Raw genomic sequence first — 22,722 nt, 5'->3', positions numbered from 1 at the left:
CTCTTTGCATCCCCAGCTGTCAGCCCACCATCAGCTGAGATCGAGCAGCCACCACAGTTCAGCCCATATGCTTCCATTTACACAGCTGTGCTATATAAAGCCAGAGGTAAAGGCAGAACCAAATTTAACTTCCCAGGAAGAACTTAACTTCCTGAGTCACCATTTCCTAAAAAGACTCGAAGTTCATATTCCTGTGGGTTACCAAACCTTAAAATGACAGCGAGCACAATCTGGACTCTACAGCACAGTTAACCAAGTCTATACCAAAGACAGATCGCTGTCTTAATAGCAAAACAGCTACTATTTCACCAGCTAAAGATTTACTCAGGAGCTACAGGAAGAGATAGAGACTAAGAAATATCACCAGCTCACGGGAGAATGGGGCAGGGGAAAAGGAGATGTGAAAGTTTTCCTTACCAGTTTGAAGTCTTGAATGCTGCAGATGAAATACGGGGTATTCGGCCGGCGGCTTTCAATATATACGCAATCTTTAAAGGAAACAAGATTGTAAAATAATGGCAATTAACTTCTGTACCTCCAAGAAAGAACATCAAACCAGGCTAACTTAAACAGCTTCAGCTTAGCAAGAACCACCAGTCATTTGCATCCCATGTAATTTATTCTGAGTGTGATCTAAAAATAGGAACTGTTTATGATGATAAATAAGGGAATTAACTGCATCAAAATTGACTTGCATTAGAACAGACATTTTGCTGGAAAAACAAAAGGAAGCCCGTATAAAGACCCTTCTGCATCTAGTTAACAGCAATGACCAGGTCACAACCTATGAACCAGATCAGCATCAGACAGGAAACTAATCACAGCCTTTGTGGTTAGCTTGCTATGAAGAGCTGAGCACCAACATATTTTCTCCTCTAACTGTGAGGAAAACCAAGACAACCAAGCAGAGATGAAATGCAGGGAACTAAATCACAATTACATCAGGGAGAGACTGGGCTTTCTCAAGTTACATTTGACATGACAGAAACCGAGTCATTATTCGTTTGCTTTTGACAACTGGACTCTGCCAGGTTGCTGGTAAATAAGGTCTGCTGTATGAAAACCAGGCTTGGCACTAACCCCAACAAAAGCAGTGCCTCAGAATAAGATTACAGCAAGGGTGGGAAAGAAGAGCCTGATTAATGATAATGACTTTAGAAATCAGAAATTCATACACAGATTGCTAGAAGGCAAAGATGCTCCTTGCAAAGCCAAACAAATAAAGGACAGTCATTGTGTTCTCCTTTTATATTCTGACAGGTAACTGCTATTCAGCAGACAGCAGGTACAAAGCACATCAGCTATTGTATGAATCATTCTCCTTTGATTTCTGCAGAAAAACTCTGAAGACTGAGTTGTATAATACACATTTCAAAACACAGCTAATGCCCTGCTTCACGTCTTGGAAAATCTACAGGTTGTTCAAGACATTTTCTAGTTCTTATGTTGCACAAAGAGCTTTCTTAAGGAAGCACTGGCATTGTTTACAGCAATAAAACCTCTTCCTCCTGAAAGAGAAAAGAAACCCTTCATTAAGCATTTCAAACCCAACCTGTACTCAGGAATCCTCTCACCACTGAGAAGAACTCAAAGATTAACTGAAAAGAAAGAAACTCAGCTGCTGTTCAGTAGCACTACTTTAGGACTATCAGAAGAGCAGGAGGAGTCTTGGTACCTCCATCAACCAAGCTGGAAAAGGGCCAGGCATTTCCAGCGTCTGGCACTTGAACAATATATGCCAGAATTACATGGTTGTGTCTGGTTTTCCATGTGGCACAGGTGTTTCTCAGTTATACTGACTCATGATTTTGACTAGGCTGGTTGTTAGGTGGTTCGGGTCAGAGCACAGAAGTATCAGTCAAGCAGGTCCCCACGGACTTGGGCTGAACAAAGTCTGCTTTGAAGAAGGAAAGAAACTCTTCACATGACAAGCACCGTGGTTGAAAACCCCAGAGGATACAAAGGCCAGCAAATAGCTAAAAGCAATCATTTCAACTGTCACCAGAACCTGGCTGCGAGAACTCAAGTATCAGGGGCTTTTAAACCAGATCATCTGCACCGCAACAAAAACCTGTTTAGTACAAATCCTACTGGTTGTGAATAGATTAGACAATTGCTGGAACTAAAAGACTAAATTTGTGAAGCACAAGTTCACAGGAGAGATGACCTGCTCAGGAGCATCTCCCATCCAATGCCTAAAGTACAACCTGAGGGCTGAGTGATGAAGAGCAGCTGGAATGCAACTTCAATGAGAGCATTTGCATCCATCCAAATGCATTGCCTGGTACCCACAGAGGGTTTATCTTGGTGGTCCATCACAGAGCCATAGTAACCATCTGAAGCAAAGCCTTTAAATCCAACTGTCACATTTCTACCTGCAACACTATTTGTAAAGCGGGCTTCTTCACCACACTGTTCCCTATCTACCACAAATTGCACTGTTAATCACTTTGAGACAGCACTTGATAAAGTCAAACGAGCTTGATGAAGCAGCTTTCTTTTTAAGCTGAAAGCCTATTGCTTATTTCACAGCGCAAGTCAGACACAGGATAAGAATCTGGATTAATAGAAAATCATAACTTTAATTCTCATCAGTAAAGCTCCTCTGAGCATACAGAAGGAATGTGCTTAACAGCAGGGCCCTTCCAACCCAAACCATTCTAGGATTTTATGCTGCACATTTCCACTATCAATAACGGGATGAACCAAATGGCTTGCACCAGGAGTCTCAAGAGGAATACAAGCTTCATGGATATAAAATGCACTAAAATCTTGTTTTCTTTCTTAGTAACAAAATAACAATAAGCAGTTTCATATAGCATCCTCCAGTGTCTCTGCAGAACCAAGAAGAATGCCCATTTAGTTCAAATACGACTATCCTTTTCCGAAGTATCAATATCAAATTGTGTATTCCTTAGCCTGGATATAGCAGCTGTTGCAACACTCACATATGCACATTTTAAAAGCTTGAAATGTCATACTTGTAAATCAGCCATCAACACCAGAACAATATCTATTTGCCTTGTAACTCACGCTTATATAGCACTTTTCATCCATAACCCTGAAAATCCCACACTCAGTCTCCCTTGGGATGCAATCACCTCAGCTACCTTACACCAAAGGCATCCTCTTTGCCTCTTTGCACTGTTGCAGTCTGATTCAATCCAGTTTATTCAGAAGCTATAGCAATTTAACCATATCAAAGTACTCCTGTACTTGTTATCCCACATTTCCCTGGCTGATCCATCCATCCAGACTCACTCAAACTAACTGCTCAGGATCCCAGGTGAATCATCCATTTTCACAATGCTCCATCACTTCTTTGCAGGATTTTTTCCAGGATTCATTGGGAAATTGCATAAAAAGCTACAAAATTTCACATACAGCAAAGAACACAACTTCCAAGCTTTTATTCTTAATATCTCCGTTCTGCAAGCCTCATTTTCAGAGTGTTATCAGACAGCACACAGCATAAAGAGCTAAGCATCCCTCTGAAATGGCTGCCACAAAGGCAAGAGAATCTGGCATCTACTATAGATAAAGCAAACATGTTGACTCACCAGTATACTGCACTTAAGTGAGGCGCTGCTGGCTGCCTGCCGAGATTTAAAACAAAGATGACACCCAGTGAAGATGTCTCCAAAGCAACAGAGGCCATACAGATAAGAAAACAAGTTAATCCAGGTGCAAAGCTGTGTCGCGAAGGCTAGGAAGGGGAGAAATGGGGGCAGGAGAACGTTTCTGGGTGCACTCACATTAGCCATTCAAAAGACTCCATAAAGAGCAATCTCTCATCCACCAGAAAAATCAAAATGCAAGTCCATTATTTGCAAGAACAGCTTCAACGTGGACCCCAGCAAACAAAAACTGTTTCATTTCCCTAATGTAATCAACTTGCATAGATGAGAATTACATCCATGAAAAATACAGTACCATAGAATGGGTAGGGATGGGAGCAGCCCCTCCATATCCTTAGCACACTGGAATGTGCTATTACACCTTCCCCCCCCATCACATCCTTCTGGAATGCTTTTAGCTCTATATGGCTGCAGAGAACTTCTGTGTAGACTTGACACGTGCAATCAATTCTCACCCCTATGGCTCAGGCTGCTTGTGTCCAAGCACCTATTCCCTGGGACAACTACAAAAGAGGCTGCATTTGTCATAAAGAAACAACTAAAATACTTAAGAATCACTAAATAGAGACACTCCTCACACAAACAAGTTCATGGAACACAGAATGGGTTGGACTGGAAGGGACCTTAAAGCTCAGCCAGTTCCAACCCCTGCCATGAGCAGGGACACCTCCACCAGAGCAGCTTGCCCAAGGACCCATCAAATCAAGCCTTGAAAGTCCCCTTGCTTCTGACTTTTTCTGCTGCTTAGCAGGTTTATAGCAACTGAGTGACATGGTCTCACACGAAATAGAAGCCTGAAGCCTGAGGCTGTTTGTCAGCCTAAACCACAACGAGCACAAACTCATTCTCCCTTCAGAAGAGAAGTCCTGGTCAGTTAAACAGCTGTTAGTTTAGACAGGCATTCACAATACAGGTGTGTTTCAGCCATCGATTTCTCCCTGCAATACTGATATTCCTTTTTGCTAAGGTTAACATTCAATCCTTTCTACTCAAAAAGCCCAACAAAACCAACCTGTTTATAGAGCTCCTAATTTACACATCCGCAACCGAACGGCTCAGTGTCAAGTGCCTGCCAAGGCCACCACTAAACCATGGCACTAAGGGCAAATGATCTCCCCTCATGGCTGCCCCTCACGATCTCCGCTCGGAGTCACCGCTCATGTACCCCCCCCATGTACCTCCATAGAGGCCTACTCTGTAGAGCTGCCACCCCTACCCCTCACAGCCACCCCTCATGGTCACCCATCACAGCCACCCCTGCTCTCCCCTCAACCCTCATGGCCCCGCTGCTCTCCCCTCACAACTGCCCCTCTCGCCTCATGGCTGCCCCTCCTCTCCCCTCGTGCTCATCCCTACCCATTACTCCAAACATCACTTATCTCACTACGTGGAATGAATGACTCCATGGCCCACAGTTAAGCCGTTCCACTTGATGCCTGCTCATCCAAGTCAAGCAAGTGACCCTCTCTGAAGTGTGTAAGTCGGTGGACTTGGCTGCAGCTTCAGACCTTCAGCAACACGAGGGCAAGCCATGCCTGTCCTGAAACCCGGACAAGCCACAAAGCAGAACAATCCAGAAGGCCAACAGATCCTCACCAACTACTACCACCACAGTGCTTGCTCTTCTCTGCCCTAGGACAACCTCTCTCCAAACCCCATCTGACTCAAATCCAGTCTCGCAAGAGGCGTTGCCTTAAACAAGCACCAGTTAATGACACTATGCACACTGCATCACCATTATTCCTCCACTTCCCTTCTCCCTCTTGCCTTGAACTTGCAAGGCAGTGATAACCTTTAAGAAGTACTTCCCTTAGCCTGCCTCCAAAGCCTTCAGTCTCCTTCCCTTCCCATTTTCCCCTCTTCTAGCCCTTATTACACCAACAGCTACATTCCCTGTTGGCTTCTCCATCATCTGCGTAGAGGAAAACTTAACTTAAAGGATGTGTTTTGCTAAGCAAAGCTCCTGACCCCCTTTACAGACAGAACCGTATCGCTGACAGAAAATGAGACGCCTGATTATCTACACTGACCTACAGATATGTAAGCATAAATAAAGGCTCTTTCCATAACCTTTGCCTCTACAATGGGCAAACAGAGCCCAGAAACCGAGCTCCCTGCACAGCAGGATTCAGCGCCTGTCTCCAACCGCAAGTGCATTTGCTTACTTTCCCATTTTGTGTAAAACGTCCCACTGGAGATGAAGCATTTCTACGACACATGGTACAGAGTCATTATGCCTTTGGGCTTGTGATATTCACCAGATGTGCCCTACTTCTGAAGGGTTACATTAATATTCCCACACTAAAAGCTGCTTTTAAAATTAAAGCTCCAATAAATGGCCTTAAAGATCTTCTGCAGGAAAAAAAAAATAATGCAACCACCTCAATTTTCCGAGCACATGAACCTTTATCAGCTTAAACGCTGCAGTTTATGGAGTAACCATCTTCACAGTTACAATCCTTTTACGTTCACGCATCACCCAAGAAACAAAGCCTCCGGCTCTCTGCATAGCACCGTACTTCCACAGGGAAGATATTCCTTGAAAGCCATTGTCAAGGAATTGCCTACGACCCCCCACCGTTGTCACAAGCTCAGTTCTCAGTGTCGCTGTGAGCAACCGGAATTCCAATATACATGCACTTCCCAGCTTTGACAGCCCAGTGTTTTACTGCATTACACATTCTTCCCCTTCTTTTGCTTTCCTTTATACAGTCTGTGTTATAGGTTGTGAAAAGCAATATGCCAGATGCATAAAACCCCCCATTCTTAACAATGTAGGTACATACATCAACCCTTAGTCACAACCAAGAGCTGAATCACCGGGCTCATGTAATCAGTAATTACATGTGCTCTGTATTCAACCATCTCATCAGTGTGCTACAAAACATCCTTCAGGTGTAAATAGCCCTGCAGTAAACACGTGCACTCCTGCTTCACACCCACCCCTTCTAACTCCATATAGACAGAACCTATCCCAACACTCTCACTGAATCTATAGGTTCATTTAGACCACAGTAGGGATTGGTATGACGGGGCTGGGAAGGTGTAAAAGGAAGAGTCCAGGCAAGCCCTTTAAAACCAGGTTTGTTTCACCACAACCATCCCAGACAGAAAATAAAGGAGGAAAATAACTCCAACTGTTTATTAAGATTGACCCCAATTCCTTGAGAGACAGAGAATGTTATTTATAGAGCTGACAGAGGCGTATATATAAGGACTTGAGAGAGAGAGAGACAGATACTCCTTACACGTTTATGTGTATATCCTGAATACAAGTTGTGGGATAGGCAAATAATGACAGGATATTTACATCCCAGAATTTAAGGGTATTTACAGTCCTCCATTCCCGTGGCTCAAATTAAAAGGTTTCCTCGTCCTTGTGCCCTCTGCCAACCAGGGAAGCACAAGGAGGCAATTCTGCTCTCTCCAAACACCTCTGCCCAAGCCAAAACTAGTGGGAACCCCAAGCAGCAGAGCTCTTTATTTCTACGGCTCAGGTAGCTGGATGCCACCAGCCTTCACCACCACCTCCCATAGTTAAACATGACAAGGAGCACGATTATTAGCAGTTACAGATGATTAGTAACCAAGCAATACCTTCCAAATGAAAGGTATATTTGTCTGTGCATTTGCAACTATCAGTGAATTCTAGATGTTGAAATCTGAATTTGCCTGGTTTCCAACTACAGGAAAGCCACCAAACCCTTGGAAACAAAGGTCAATAACGGAAACAAACCTTTAACTGTATCTAACAGCGACACACTTGGCGTGATGGTTTAGTAACCAAGGGAGAAACACAGGGAAGAAGGCACTGGGAATGACAAACACATGGTTTTAACTGGAAGAATATTCCCACTGACAGGTAGGGAGCTGTACACTTGCCTCTCTTCCCCCCATATGGCTGACAACAAACAAATTGCTGGTCTGATCTTTTAGTGTCACTGCCTGCTGAGCAGATTTCAAGCAACACTGCTGGCTCCTTGTCAGAAAACAATGTGCTAGAGCCCTGCTCTGCAATAAATGGTTCAACCAATTTACTGTGTTCATTTGAAGCTCACAGGAGTATTCCCAGTGCCTGGACTGGAGCTCTTCTTTGGCAAATGATTTTATTATAAACTGGTATCATAGCGAATCCATTTTCTTTAAGGGGTTTTGCTGCTGTTTAATGGACTGTCAGTATAATTTAGATTTCATCTATTTAAACTCATTCAAGCCTGGCTCCTGATTGTACAATAAATGGAACATATTTCTCTTCAACAAAATTAATGACAGCTAATTGTAGTCTGCAGCTCCCAGTTTCATAAAGGCAACCGTTCCGCAGCTCAGGCACCCAGCTACATCATCTCCCACACCGGTTACTTCCCTGCATTCTCCTGCCACACTGAACAGTTCTTCTTTCAAGGTGCACTCAGACACAACCTGTCAACAACTCTGACACAAAGCAAAGGCTTCCTTACAGAAAGGAGTGCCGAAACACCACCGAAAGCAAAGGCACTGGAGATGCTCAGGCACTAACTCATCCCGGGCTATCCTCCTGCCTTAGAAGTGGTTTTCTTTGTCAATGAGACACAAGAAAAGGGAGGAGGGGTAGGAAAAAGAATGCAGGCCACTAAAAAGAAGTAATTAAATAATCAGTCTAAGAGCTCCTTCAGCAACAGATAAGCTTTACTGCATGTATGCCATTTAAAATGGTCTTCTCTCATGTTTTAAGGGTGCAGTAAATCGCTCCCAGCGTTCTTCCTGGTATTTTACAAATGCCCGTCTCAAACCGGAGCTGGATGCATTTCCCCATGGACACTCACTTTAAGCACACTGTGGAAGACACAAAAGCCGAGCAACACCACAAAGGTATCACATCACTTACATGACCATGACCTCACTTTATTTAGATAGCCTTAGCTTCAACCCCCCCAGTAAAAGTCCTTTATTGCAACGCACTGGAACAACGGCTATGGATGCTTTCCGAGACCTTCAACACAAGCATTACTAACAAGCCTTAAGAAACCAACAGAAGAAGATTAAATCAACTGAAAAACACCCGCAATGTCTCAAGTAGGGCATGCAATTGGCCAATATACATGAAAATCTGAAGAGATTAAAGGATCAAGATTCTGTATCACTCGAGATACAGAATCAATCTTCTCATGCGCTCTCCACTCCCTTCTGTTTCCCAAGCTCTAGCAGCGAGTCAATGGTGGCATTAGAAAGAATCAAGTGTTGGCCTATGAAGCTGTACTGCATGTGAAAACTGGCATCTTTACATGGCACCCAGTTTAAGAAGTTCTATTGCACCATGTAATTCTAACTCCATGCTCTAGTAGGCAAAGCAAGCACATCAAGAGGACTTGGAAGAGAGACCTCTTCTATTCCCAAGCCCACCGCAAACACCAAATGGTTGCTTAACTTCTCTCCCTTAGCTGCCCTTGTGATAATTCAAGTGCAGCACACTGCAATCCCCCATCAAAATACAGATGGGCTTTATTTGTGTAGCCCTCAACTAGAAATTACTGCCGTCACTATTTCCCTACTCACTGGCCCATCACTTCCCCTCCCCAATTAGACAAATGGATAGAGGATAATCCATTTTGTAAGTTGTTGGTGCAGCCCTGAATAGAAACACGTTCAAAAGGGGAAAGCTAAATGTGTCACTCGAGGATGATTTTCACAGGATACTGTATTTCAAACACTGCAGTCTGTTGCCTCAAAGCCTGCTGTGATGCAAATACACTCCCAGCAAGCTCCCTATTGTCTGTTAACCTGATATCCACCTACCTGCAAATACCTAGCAGCACTGAAAAGACGGCTGTATTTAAAGAGATCAATACGTATTTTCTGCAACAAAAACCATTTTCCTATTAAACTTGCAAATAGCTCTGAGATGCCTTTTATACAGAGCAAATGAGTGCAGCAGCTGAAAGCTGATCTGACAGCAGAAGTGTTTTTACTTTGTTTTCAACACATTTAGGTATCTTTCTTTGCTAAACAAACAATACAACTGAAAAAAGCCTTAAATCTCTATCAGCTTTTATGTACATCTAAGCCACTCCTTCTACAGCAGGGTTTCTGATCCTTTCTTGACTTAAATATCTCTCCTGCTTGTGGTAAAAGCATCCATAACACATTCTGGACTTTGAAGAAGACTACCAGAAAGACCTGTTCTTCCTGCCCATGCTGAAACAAAGCAAACATCTTTCCATTTGTAGCTTACTTTACTTGAGATGCTTCTTTAAAGCAACACATGCTCTTCTACCAGATGCTCCTTATACAAAACCATCTCTTCAGGACAAAAGGAAACCCAAACAGGTTGCCCAAGATTCATGATCTGACAGGGGATAAAAGGTAATTCAATGGGTAAAGGATATCCAATTGCAGACATAAATACAGGACCAGTGTGGTCCATCAAGCAGTAACGTGAGCACGGAGATAACTTTTAAAGGAGAATTTATTTTCATCAATTCTCAAGTTGTATTTAACCTCTTTCATTTCCTATTCCCCTTGGAAAACTGATGATATAAAGCAAAGTCTCACTTGAACACACACTCTCCACTTGGCCTGCTTACACGTAGCACTGAGTGTCAAACCCGGAGAGAAACACCTCCCTCACCTATGAGCATCCACCCTCCATCCCCTCATGAATACAAAATAAGCTCACAAAACCCATATTCCAGAATGAAGGAGCAAAGGTTAGTCCCAGGAACAACACTGACAGATTACATTTCACTGCCTTCCTCTCCCAATTCATCAGAAATACCTCCAGATAACAGCTGAAGCAATCACCTGGCATCAAGCAAACTGCTGAGCTGCACAGCAAAGCGTATCCTTGTCCCTGGTATAGAAGCTAAAATGAGAACTGGGTTTACTGCATACACAGGTGTTGTCATTGCAATTGACCAAACACTCCTTTATCTGATTGTCAATGAAGGACATGACCACTTCCACTGGGTGAGAAAAAGGGCTGGTAAATTCCAACACTACAGGTTAACACTATTCCAATTGAAATACATTGAAATTTGGCAGGCCTTAAAATTCACTGCAGCCACAAACTCCACTTTCACTCCTTGAAAACCACTATTTCAAGGAATTCCCTCCCCTCAGTCCAGTTTTTCCATAGTTTTTATTTCAAAATTCCCATTTGCCTCACTGGCAACACAGTCTAGCGTGAGGTGTCCCTGCCCACGGCAGGCGGTTGGAACAGGATGACATTAAAGTCCTTTCCAACCCAAACCGTTCTACGATTCTATATAGATCCTGGTTTCATCATGGCATCCTGCACCCCACAAAGGATTACTTCTTGTTCAGGTTACAATCTTTCTGCATTCATCCTCTGCAAAAAATAATGCCCTAATGCAGCCTGCAGTGCTGCTCACATCTGTGTTCCAGTTAGCTATGTTAGTGAAACCAGAGATTTTCAACTATAGCTATTGTAGTAACACACACACACATAAATATCGTGTCAATAAGGTGTCCATGTAATGTTTTACATTCATCCTGTAACGGCTCCAAACCACTCCAGCTTGGCAAGGTGGTTTTATTTTGCATTACAAGCTTCTCAGGGAACATGCTGTGGAGTTCAGTTCATACCATCCATGCTGCTTTCAGGAATACCTCATTACAGCAGTCACTGGTAAAACCTCCTTTTGTTACCGAGCCTGAGCCACATTTTGTTGTGATGGAACAGAGGATGACTCGCAGATAAAGTACTAACAACATCCTTATAGAGGAAGCCTTATCTAAAACTCCCCACTTGCACAACTCACCTGTTATGAAAACACTATCACAACCCCACGCAATAACAAAGGCAATAGAAAACCCTCCCTGTTAGACCAACGCTGGGTAAGCAACATCCCCAATCCCAGACACAAAGCCCTCACCCCTCATTACGCTCCCCTCCTTAGCATCGCTCTTCATGATTTATAGCCAGAGCCAAACAAAGCCAGAGGAATCCATTTGCTAGATCAACCTTGATCTGCACTTAAGACTCCATCTGTCAAGCAGCAACAGCTGCCCATATACAGAGCAACGCCCGCCACATTTAGAGTAAATGTGATCTCAGTAAATGCATCGTCTCTTCTCTTCCTCTCCAGTTCACCTTCTGTTTACTGCTACCACAAACAGCACATACATGGAAAATGAGTTATTAGTGAAGTTGTCAGTGTGTGCTGTCTTGTAGCCTTAATTGTTTTCTACTCTTCGTATTATTCACCTGATCTTTCAAAACCAGGCTCTTCATCACCTCTCTAATCCTAAGAATAAAATCTAATTACAACTGCTGTTACATTCAATAATACAGAACAATACTAACAGAGATTTCAGCTGCATGTCAAAACAGTTCTCTACAGCCGTCAATCAACCTCAAAGAAAATCCTTCTGTGATGCTTTTATGCCTTTTAAGTGTTTTTATACATGTTGCTACCCCTCCTGACATGTTTTAAGACTCACCTACTAATCCAGGCCTTTTCCTTATTCCCCTCCTCTTCTAAAGGAGGAATGGATCAAGAACATATTTGTTTCCATTGAAACAGAAGTCCTAAAGATAATCTCTTCTAAATAGAGATAGTTACAAGCTTCCCTCACCACCATTCACATATGCAGAAAGGTTGAAAACCCAGCGGTTTAAGTGTGAAAAATAAGAGAACTCTTACAAACACATGAAGCAGCTCCTGAGGTTATTCCCGTTTACAGCAGCTGAGAGTCTGTCTCTGAATAGCTGATTATTACCATGATCTAGTGTCATGATGGCAACAGTCAAACAAAGGGGGGAAACAGAGCATCACCTTAGAACACGCGCTCATTTCAGCTATGAAGCTTCTGAGGGAAGACCACACGTATGTGAAAATACCCATTGGTCAATCCATGCAACGTGGGCAGAAAACAAGAGTCTGGCCAAAAAACCCTCCTAAAATTCAAATGTACAACTGGAAAAACCCTTTCATTGCATTTCTTCCTTCTGCCCAAGCAGAAAACTCACGTTTTAAAACATCCCAGAACAGATTTAACTTCCCCCCCATCAACCTCCTAGCAGCCTGAAAATCACCTGCCAGAACTTCCATGTTTATAGGAAGAATTAGGGTCCATGCTGTACATATCTTTGTATTTAACTGTGCCACGGCCACCTTTCTCAGCTGGCAAAGCTGTCAGAATAAATAGAAGGGCAGCATCTGGAAGAACGGCAAGCACATGGGTCAATGTCAAATAGGAGCCAATCGCTGTCAGAGCAGGAGTCAAATCCCTGCATTTCAATTTCACCCCAATAACAGTGCACCACTTACTAACAGAGTAAATAGAGGGAGGTTTCGCTTGTATTCATGTACTTTTACAAAGCTGATGGAGGCTTCTAGACTAAAACCACCATTTCAGCAGGTTCCTCAGTTCCAACAGTGCAAAACAACCCAGCGCAGTTATAATAAAGGGGACTTTCAACAATTAATTACACTAGCAGAAAGTGAAGCTGAGAAATTTAGAAGTAATAACACTTATCAATAATTCAAAGCTACATGCTAGCTAACCAAATTGAGAGTGGATTTTAGGATAGCTAGAGGAAATCTCAGTCCAACCAGACCTCAGGCTTCCAGTGTGACTGGAACTCTATGCGACATGCTCCAGAGGATACCTGGATGCCAGGGCTGCGGATTCACACAGATGATGACCCACCAACTTCTCTTCGTGATGGGGCAATAACCCAGCACCTGCAGGCTTCAAATCTGAGCCAATGACTACAAACTATTCCACAGTTTAGGAAGCGCTCCCTTAGAAAAACCACCATGTGCTCTACAATCACAGAACATACAGAAGTGAAAAGGAAGATCTCAGGTTGAAATCTGACCTGCAAATTCAGGCTCTTCCCCCTCTGATGCCTGTCCAGGTAACAGTTTATGGGGCAACAACAGCTCCTAAACAGCACTCGGGGCCAGAAATCACCACCACTGTGAAGTGACATCAACCTATAAAGCCAGGAAAGTCAGTACTCATCTCAAGTTGTATTTTCAGCAGCAGCAGCTCACTGTCATCCCAGTGACAGTCATTTCCCACACCTTAAAAAAGGCAACTGAATCTAAAAGTGCAATAGCTGTCCCAAGCAATGTTTGCCCAAAACAGCTCAAAGTGGCAGGGACACATTCCTGGTTTTTTCTCTCACAGAACAGAATGTAATGATTTGGGTGGGAAGGGACCTTAAAGCTCATCCAGGCAGGGACCCCTTCCACTAGAGCAGCTTGCTCCAAGCCCCTGTGTCCAACCTGGCCTTGAACACTGCCAGGGATGGGGCAGCCACAGCTCCTCTGGGCACCCTGTGCCAGCGCCTCAGCACCCTCACAGGGAAGAGCTTCTGCCTAAGAGCTCATCTCAGTCTCCACTTTGCCAGATGTTCCAGGACCCACATAAAGCTGCTTCTACCTCATTCCCTGCACCACATCGAACTACGCTTTCTGTATCTAACACCGCACCTCTTCCAGCTTCACACCGACCTTCAAACACCTAGGACAGAGGCTCCATGTAAGCCGTTCCAAGGCAATTTGCTAGGAAACAATGAGTCCTGTAATGCACTCCACTTCCTGCAGAAGCATTTCACCTGGTGTTACCTCATGTGGATTCGTCTTGCTGATGTGCTGTTTATATAGCTACTGATGTCACTGTAGAAACAGATCCTCATAAATCCTTTTAATTCCTGCAGATCCTTTTAAATGTTTCTACGTAGGTGAAGCAAACAATATTGTCCTCATCTCCAGGTGACACCTCAGCTGCTTTCCTCAGGCTCCAAATCAACTTGAGACTTTCATCCAACATTGTTTTTCCAGTCCAGCACTCAAGGTGCCATCATGAAGGCATTACAGCAGTCTGCTTGACACCAACAATATCCTGAGGATTAGGTCCTGTGGGTTTAATGTAGTAACAGCCCATCCTGATGCGTTGAACAGAAGGTGAAAAGGGACAGGGAACGTGCGGCTTCCTCCAGTAAGAGAGGTATGCAAGAGGTCAGAGGACAAAAGGAACAGAGCAGTGAAAGTTTCCACACAAACACCTATCATTTTGATGCAGGTATTTCAGCTATATACTTGTTCTGGAATCTCAATCCATTTACTTCACAGAAACAATTTACTGGGATATTGAAAAGAAAGTCTCCATATTCGAGGACAAGAAGAAGATACACAAGAAATAGCTCCATGTCACGTCCTTGTGAGACTGAAGCAAGTTGTTGCCCTCAAGAACAGGGAGGGGGAAAAGCTTCTCTGGAGCAGTATCACCACTGCCTCTTTCATCTTTCATTACACTGGCCAGGAATCTAAAGTTACAGCCAGCACTATTTGCTTCCCATCACACAGCTCCCTCTTCCAGCTAGGCAAGTCATTCTCTTAACCAAGAGCCAAAAGCAGGGCCTATGCAAAAGCTGCTGCATTACTCAGCAGGGTTTGAAGTGGCACAGACCTTGGAAAAAGCCTGGGGAAGCTGTTCCCAAAGCATCCCAGCCCCTCAAGTCCAGAACAATCCACTGCCAGCTGTTTGACTGACGGCTCTTCAGTTCTTCTATAGAGAAAATCCTACACAGAGACCAATTGTGTAACCCAAACAACAGATGCAGTTACAAAGTCTGGTTTGCACAGCAGAATATCAAAGTATTCAAATTCCTTTACAGTCTGACAATCAAAGAAGAAGAACTGCAAAGAACACACTACAACACAAGGCCACCCGTTTTCGAGCACACCCAACGAGAAGCCATGTGCTAAGCATATTGCACGGGCACGCGAACCGTATGGGGAACGTTCAGACTGTGCTGGATTTTGGCAAATGGCAGTGGCATAAAAGGGAATCAATCTGCACTCGAAATGGAAGGCAACTCAGCATTAAATAATGTGACTGACTCTAAGAGCAGGGAAGTATATCCCAGTCTTAACGCACCTATCTCACACTGTCGTTCCCTTACGCCCAGGAAGCCTATTGGCAAATCTGAATACATGTGGTAAATTGATTTTTATTGTACAGTACCAGTCATTTGGACTAAAGCAAGGCAAGAACTGCGAGGAAAAAGAAAAACAACCCCCCCAGACTGGATTTGGAAGGAAATGGGAGGGATGCTGTGGGAACTGAGAGGACAGATGGGGAAGTGGGCTAACAAGCTTTTAGGATAGGCCTGTGTGATTCCAGCAAAGTAGAGAAGATTAATTGCACAGTGTTGTCTAAGCTCTACTCCATAAATTTTAATACATCATTCAAAGCCATGCATACATTCATGGTATCTATGCAAATTCATAAGAACAACATTTATATCCTAACTATATAGTGTAACCTTTCATTTGAAACAATTCCAGTAATCTTGATTATCTATTTACAGTTTATTTGCTATTACTCAATATAGCTGCTGAGCCCTGCATGGAAAAAATGTTCTGTTCAGTGCTGGATTAAGTACTCTGCAGCAACGGGGTGAACACAGAATGAGATTCTAACCAAGGACTTTGTAGTAAGAAAACACAGACCTTGAACAATCATCCAGATGAGATCAGAGTATTGCAGAGAAAGAACTGAATTGAAAGGATTTCCTTTCCTTGAAGCCTAAAAGATGTGTGCTGAAGATAGCCACCTGCTCTGCACACACCTTTAACGGTCATCTCCCTAATCCTCACTGTGCAAGTCTCATTAAATTCCCCTAATCCCTCTTCAATTTTATGTCATGTGTACTCTTAGCCACAAATACATCTCCCTGTAAGTAACCTAGCCATAAGGCACAGGCTAAGATTCTCTTCCGTAATAGATGCTAAGATTGCTGTAGAGTATATGGAATGTGTTTTCAAGATCTCACTCTTTAGAAACTGTATTTAAGCTAGGCTCATGTCCCTCCAACAAGCAGCTACCTTATAACGTGTGTTCTTGTTGCTCTCTGCAGCTGAAGAGGAGAAACAGATGCAAGTTTAAAAAGCACAAACTGCAAAGTGGACAGCAAAGCTTCAATGCCGGGGTACATCTCTTATGCTACTTACAACTAAGAACATGTGAAATTTAATAAGCAGATTTTTACAGTACAAGACAGGTATCTGTTATCACAAGATCTATGGCTTTCCTCCTCCTTGCACTAAACGACCTCCTCCAGATCAGATGCAACGCCTTCTCCTCAAACAGCGCAGAAAGATGGGCAAAGAGAAAATGAAACAAGCAGCCCGAAACTAGCACTCGTCTTTCAAATCCTTTACAGAGCAGCTTTCAAATCCCTCCCAGACCATGCAACCTCATCCAAACAGTCCTCATACAAGGAGGAATCACTCCCTAGCTCGCTTATCGCTGCTTCTGCAACCATCATCACCAAAATGCAATCAGCTTGTTACGTGTTAGAGAAGATGCTTCTCCCACACTGCCAACCATGTGAGCTCCTTAAAGTCCCGTAAGACCCAAGCGGTGCTTAGCCAGCACTAAGAGCATTTGCTGCATGCAGGATCTCTGACTTCTCTGTGCCTGGGTTGTGACTGAAGCTTGAGTTCTATTTCAGTCCATCAAGAGAACCTCTGGCAGTGTCAGAAGGTACAACCCGTAACTGAAGCTCCTGCCAGTCTGTGTGTACAGATTGCTCTTCTGAATGGGTACTCTCATGAAAACTACAGCAGGAGCGACCTAAGCTCTCCCCACACCACCAGCATTTACACAGGCTCTCTCCCCTCCTTTGTAACTGATCTGGCAAAGGTACAAACTGTGTCACTACCGTACTGATGCCATGCAAATACCCCTCTTTCCAAGTACTGCCACACCAGAGGTACACCCAGCACTGCACCTACTGCATAAGGAGTGCAAATACTCGTCCATCCTACTACGGGGTAAAACTGAAATCACAAACTGAATTTCCACCTTAATTTTAAGCAACGTCCTTTAGCAATAAAGCCCATGTATCACGTTGTACTACTGGGCCCACACAACAGCTGCTCCTAACAGATTCCAACTTATTTTTCACCCTCTAACATGGAAAATAACGATTGCCACCAAAGCTGACGCGTTTGCAGGCTCCCTATTGCTACTGCTCAAGCAACAAGTATTACTCAGCTCCATCCTCTGACCAAGAGAAAAACATGTCTTGGAATGGTTTGGAATAATATTTTAAGCATTCAAATAAATGAGCTGTTGTGACAAACTCTGGTAGAGCCGAGTGATCAAACACTCCCCCAGCTTGCCCACAGGAGAACAGGTACAGAATTCAGCACCTAAACCCAGCAGAATTTCAGCCCATCTCTATCTGTAGCTGATGATGTCCACACAGAAAACTGCATTTTAGAGCACTTACAGCACCTACGACTGGAGAGAGCCTTTAGCACATTTACATCTGTACTCATACAATGACATTTTAGTACTTCAAATATACAGCGCCTCACAGAAGTCACAGATTTCACTTCATTCATTCCCATGGCTTTGAGGTTGAATCCATCTCTATTTTACTCCAGCAGTGTTCCTATTAATACTTCTACAGAAAAGCAATACAAAGCTACCAGAGCCTTTAAGCCAGTGCTTTGAACAGGCAGACCAAACATAACTATCCCTTTGTGGTGGAACAAGCAACTGCAGTCAACATCTTAACAGATGAACACGGAAAGTTCACTCAAAAATGAGGAATGCAGGTAGCTGAGTAGTTTTCAAGTACAATTTCACTTTGAGGAAGAAGTCAGCTGGCAGCAGCCACAGGTTACATCTTGAGACCTTAATGAGACCCTAAAAACCTTGGCAGTAATTAAGCAGCATGTCCAAGCCATCCAGAGCACACTGCCAGCTTCTGCTTCTGTCCCAGCATCCCAGATACTCACTGATGCTGACATTGTTTTCACCAAGAGCTAAGCTGCTGTGCATGGCCATTAGCTAGCTGCTAATGAGGGAATGAAACTAATGGCATAATAGGCACAAGATCTTAAGTCACCCAATTTATATTTCACAAACCGAAGAGGAGCTGTACAAAGTAATCACAGATTCACAGAAAAGCTTGTCAGAAAGGTTGGAAGGTCTCTATACCACCTAGTCAAATCTCTGTCTCAGTCTCAATCTCAGGTCAGGACTCGCTTCAAAGCTGGAGCAAAGCACTCCATGCTTTATGCAATTTAGGTTTGAGATTCCCAGGGACAGAGATGCCACATGCTACACAGATAATTAATGTAGCAGAGAGAGAAAAAAGGTGCCTCTTTTTCAAAGAGGAGCCAAGATCATTCCAACAAATCAGATATAACAAGATACAGGCAAAAGCTTTTGCATGCATATCTATGTTAGTGCCTCCAGTGGAGAAGTGGCAACGTGCCCCTAGGACAATCATCATGTAAATTAACAGACAGCTCATTCTGCTGTGTGCTGCAGCCAACTAATTGGCAGCTCTGGTGCACAATGACTCGAAGGAAACGTAAGAACCTCTTACCTCCAGGCCTGTACACAACATCATCCTCTGTGATGAAGGACGTTATCTCACCGTTGTCCGTTCTCTCGTAGCGGGACTTCTTCTTGGGTGGTTTCTTTTTGCTTTTCTTCGTGGACTCCTCCGTGGTGGCACTGTTGTTGTCATTGTCCTCATCTTCACTGTGGTCGCTTTCCGCATAGTTCTTGGCGCCTCCTTCCAACGTACAGCTCCGCCGAGGACGCGAGTTCTCGCTCTCCCTTACCTTGTCTCTCTTGTCTCGCTCCTTATCCCGGTCTCTATCCCTGTCCTTCTCTTTGTCTTTGTCTTTTTCTTTGTCCGCTGTCATGATTCGCCACGTGCCTTCTTCTGTCCTCTCACGGCTGGGCCTCCGTGAAAGGTAGACAGTGAGCCTGGGCTTCAGTCTTCTGAATTTCTCACTCAAATCCAGGAAAAATTCAACCACTCCAACAACCCCAGCGTTTTAACAAGGTTCTTGAAGGAAGAAAGAGGGGAAAAGCTCATGTTAGTATTCAAAATTCTTTCCATTTCTGAAAGCAAGAACTAAAACCAAACGAAAACCCCACATCCTAAAGCAATTCAGTGCAGGAAACAATAGGCACTAACACGCAAGGTGGTCTTCTGAAGCACGGAGGGAAACGCTTAGGAAGTGTCTGTGTAACAGCTGAAGCTTTCTCCATCCTCACAAAGATCTCGCAGCTCCCGAATTATTTTGTTCGCTACAGAAATATAACAGCTTCTTGCACGGGAAGTGCTCCCTGAGAACACCGATTCTAGACCTGAAGCTAAATAGGAAGCATGCACGTGAACAAAAACCCCACACACACATTTAGGGAGGGATAAGGGCAAGAAAGGAAAAGTCTACAACTTCTACTGCCTCAAAGCAAACAAAGTGTAGGAAATGGCTGCCCTGCTCTCCATCTCCACACCACCAGCGACGGCTGCCCTATAAAGCCGGTACAGAGGAAAGGATGCCATCTGCCACCTCCAGGGCAATCTGTTCCAAACGCTTACCCCTACCCTGCTATTCCAGAGATAGAGCTAACCTGTAACCCGGGGATTACAGGAATTAATGAACTGAAACCAAGCCACAGGAGTTACAAGTGCACCAACAAAATCTGCTTTTCCAGATAAAAAGCAGTAAAGCAAGCACAAAAGGCTGTAACAGAGCACATGGAGATGGGATATTATAACCCATCACCTTCACACATCCAGTTCCCTGCTGGCGAACTAGAAGAAATAATCCCATGTTTTTACTTCCCTAATCATTTAATCAATACAGTTAACATCAGTTATATCTTTTTTAATTCGATGCAAGTTTAGATGTAAGAAACTGGACTTGCTGTTTGTTACCAGAGTATTTGCAAGCTTGGAGCCATGGGGCAGGGTCCTCAAACCACACCAAGTACACAAAACAACTCCCTGTTACCAACCCAGAGCCACTCACCGACATCCCCTGGTACCCTCAACCAGAGCCTGGCTTAATTCCCAGTGAGACACTAACGCTGTACCTCAGCCAAGTGAAAGGTAGGAACACAAGCCCTCTGCAGTTATAGCCTTTATTCTTTTAACTCAAAACCAAAAGCTTCCTTAAAATGTCCTTCCTGTTGTTTGAATCAGAATCATCTAGACTAATAGGTTGTGTGACAGACCATTAAGTGACCACCAGCAGCACATACATTAGATTTCCATCACCTCCTCTGGAAAGGCTCTAGTGAATTTGCACTGATTGCGGTATTCACAAGTGCCCTTTAATACTGCTCAGTAGCTGCAGTCTGAACACTTAGAGCTACTACTGAACATGAATCATACCGTATTTTCTCTTCAGGGTTCATGAAAGAAGGGTATTTCAAGAAGGGAGCATCCAATACACAGAACTAAGTTACCTTTTTTTTCCCTAGTTCCCCAATAAAGCTGAATTTACCCACACGCAATCCATAAATTTTCAGGAAGCTACTATTTGGTGCAAGCTGAAATTAGTCCACTGTGTAGGATGCTGTAGCACGGAAGTCAGGGAGCTAGGAAAATTGAATGTTGAGGCATTAAACATCTGAAACCACATTAGAGAAGGAAATGGACTACTTTGATTTTTAGACCCAGCTGAGCAGTCAGTGATCCTGGGTACCTGAAGTTCCTCCACTCTAACATGAATCTTAGACTACAATATTCTTCTCCCTGTTGACTACTACTACCAGCAATGGAAATAGCCAGAGAGACAAATTGCTTTTGCTGATGCAATTCAGGCTGTGGTTTGAATCTCTCAGGTGTTTCCTGAATGAACCCATCATCCAGGTAGGAAATGATTCTATTTTCTTCCCTCCTTATAGCAGCTGCCATCATTCTGATAACACACAAGGGGAATTCAAGGAAACTCCAGTAGAGGAGACTACAATGAACCTGTCATATGGCAGAGAAGTTGCACATAACAGTGATAGCGATGGTCTACAGGGACTCAAGAAGAAATGCCTTAAATTTCCAGGGGGTAGGAAATTCCCCAGCAGCAAGCTTGAGGGATTTTTCTACTGTTGTTGATACAAAATTCACTTTAGGGAGTAAATAATCTATTCATTTTGCACGAAAACTAATTACTTTCCAATCTCAATTCTACAAGTAGCAGCATCTCAGCCTAAGTACAAGAGATCTTTATGTGTTCTTTAGAGACCAGAAACTAAAGGATATAGAATACACCTAAAAATGTATTCAGCTGTTTCCAAGGATGGATAAAATCCAGCCAGTTTACCAGTTACGTTTACCACCAGCATTGGTACCACTGGTTCTTAAGGTCTGAGCTGCATAAAGTCATGATGGAAAAACACCTTCTGTTCTCCTTTTCCCAGCTGTGCTAACAAACCTTTGCATATACACAGGTAGGGACTAACTGCAACGCAGCTATAACCAAATGACTTCCTATGTTCCACCATCACTCCTTTGACAACAGCCACTTTATTCCCTACAGAGGCAGACACACTGTGTTCAGGAAATACTTCTTACAACAGTCCTATCCACACACAGCATATGGACTTTCCTCAGCTCTCTCTCCTGAGCATAAAGCACTAATCTTTATGATAGAATTACCACAACTTCCATCAAGAGGCTCAAGCCAAGTGTCCATCAAGAAGCTGCATCAGCTTTTCTTTCCTCCCTCAAGGCTGGGAGTGTATATTCCAAGTGGAAGATCTCAGTATCACCATCACTTCAACACCATGTAAGATCACCCCCCTCTTCTGGCCCAGCCAAGTGCACACAAGCACCCTCCCTTGCCTGCAAAGCACCCCACATCTCTAAGCACAAGGGGAAAAGGAATTTAAGCTCCTGTCTGAAATTCATCCATATTCATTTTATCTGCACCCTGAAACACGCTGAGCTCCACCTCACGTTCACTAAGTCTCAAGGAACCAGAGCTGGGCAAACAACAAGCAGCCATAAATTCAGTTCAAGCTGCTCCTTGCCATGCTTCGCTTTGGAAGTTACTTTCAAGTGAACCGTTTTAATTCCAACTATTATGGGGGGGGGGGTCCCCTCCTTCTTTCCCTTCCCTCCTCCTAGCTCCTGTTTCAGGAGAACCCATGCAGAAGTCATTCTCAAGCCAATGTATGTATGAGAGTACAGGAGGCCTCTTTGTACAATCCGTGTCTATCCAGTTCAAGCAGCGTTAAACAGCAAGCAATGCAATCTCACCACAAACACTGCTCAACTGCCTTACGCCCAAGCATCACATTGCCA

At 43.7% G+C, this 22,722-nt stretch overlaps 1 protein-coding gene across 7 annotated transcripts in view; it reads right to left on the bottom strand.

The window, feature by feature from the left end:
• RERE (arginine-glutamic acid dipeptide repeats) overlaps positions 1 to 22,722 on the bottom strand; it is a 222,064-nt gene that overhangs the window by 134,677 nt on the left and 64,665 nt on the right. For 6 of the 7 annotated variants that reach the window (XM_057432133.1, XM_057432141.1, XM_057432172.1 and 3 more), the window contains 2 exons: positions 19,003 to 19,473; positions 418 to 488 (listed from right to left, as the gene is read on the bottom strand). In XM_057432133.1, the coding sequence (XP_057288116.1) occupies positions 418 to 488; positions 19,003 to 19,327 (396 nt within the window). In that variant the 5' untranslated portion in view covers positions 19,328 to 19,473. Of the gene's footprint in view, positions 1 to 417; positions 489 to 19,002; positions 19,474 to 22,722 lie in introns of those variants that run through there. The other variant, XM_057432179.1, reaches the window with a different exon arrangement.

The sequence above is a fragment of the Pezoporus wallicus genome, unplaced genomic scaffold, assembly GCF_028554395.1.
Source record: "Pezoporus wallicus isolate ANWC-B61680 ecotype Strahan unplaced genomic scaffold, APGP_CSIRO_Pwel_v1 contig_8006, whole genome shotgun sequence".
Classification (NCBI taxonomy): Eukaryota; Metazoa; Chordata; class Aves; order Psittaciformes; family Psittacidae; genus Pezoporus; species Pezoporus wallicus.
Note: the sequence above shows the minus strand (reverse complement) of the source record. Positions and strands in the feature narration are given on the sequence as shown.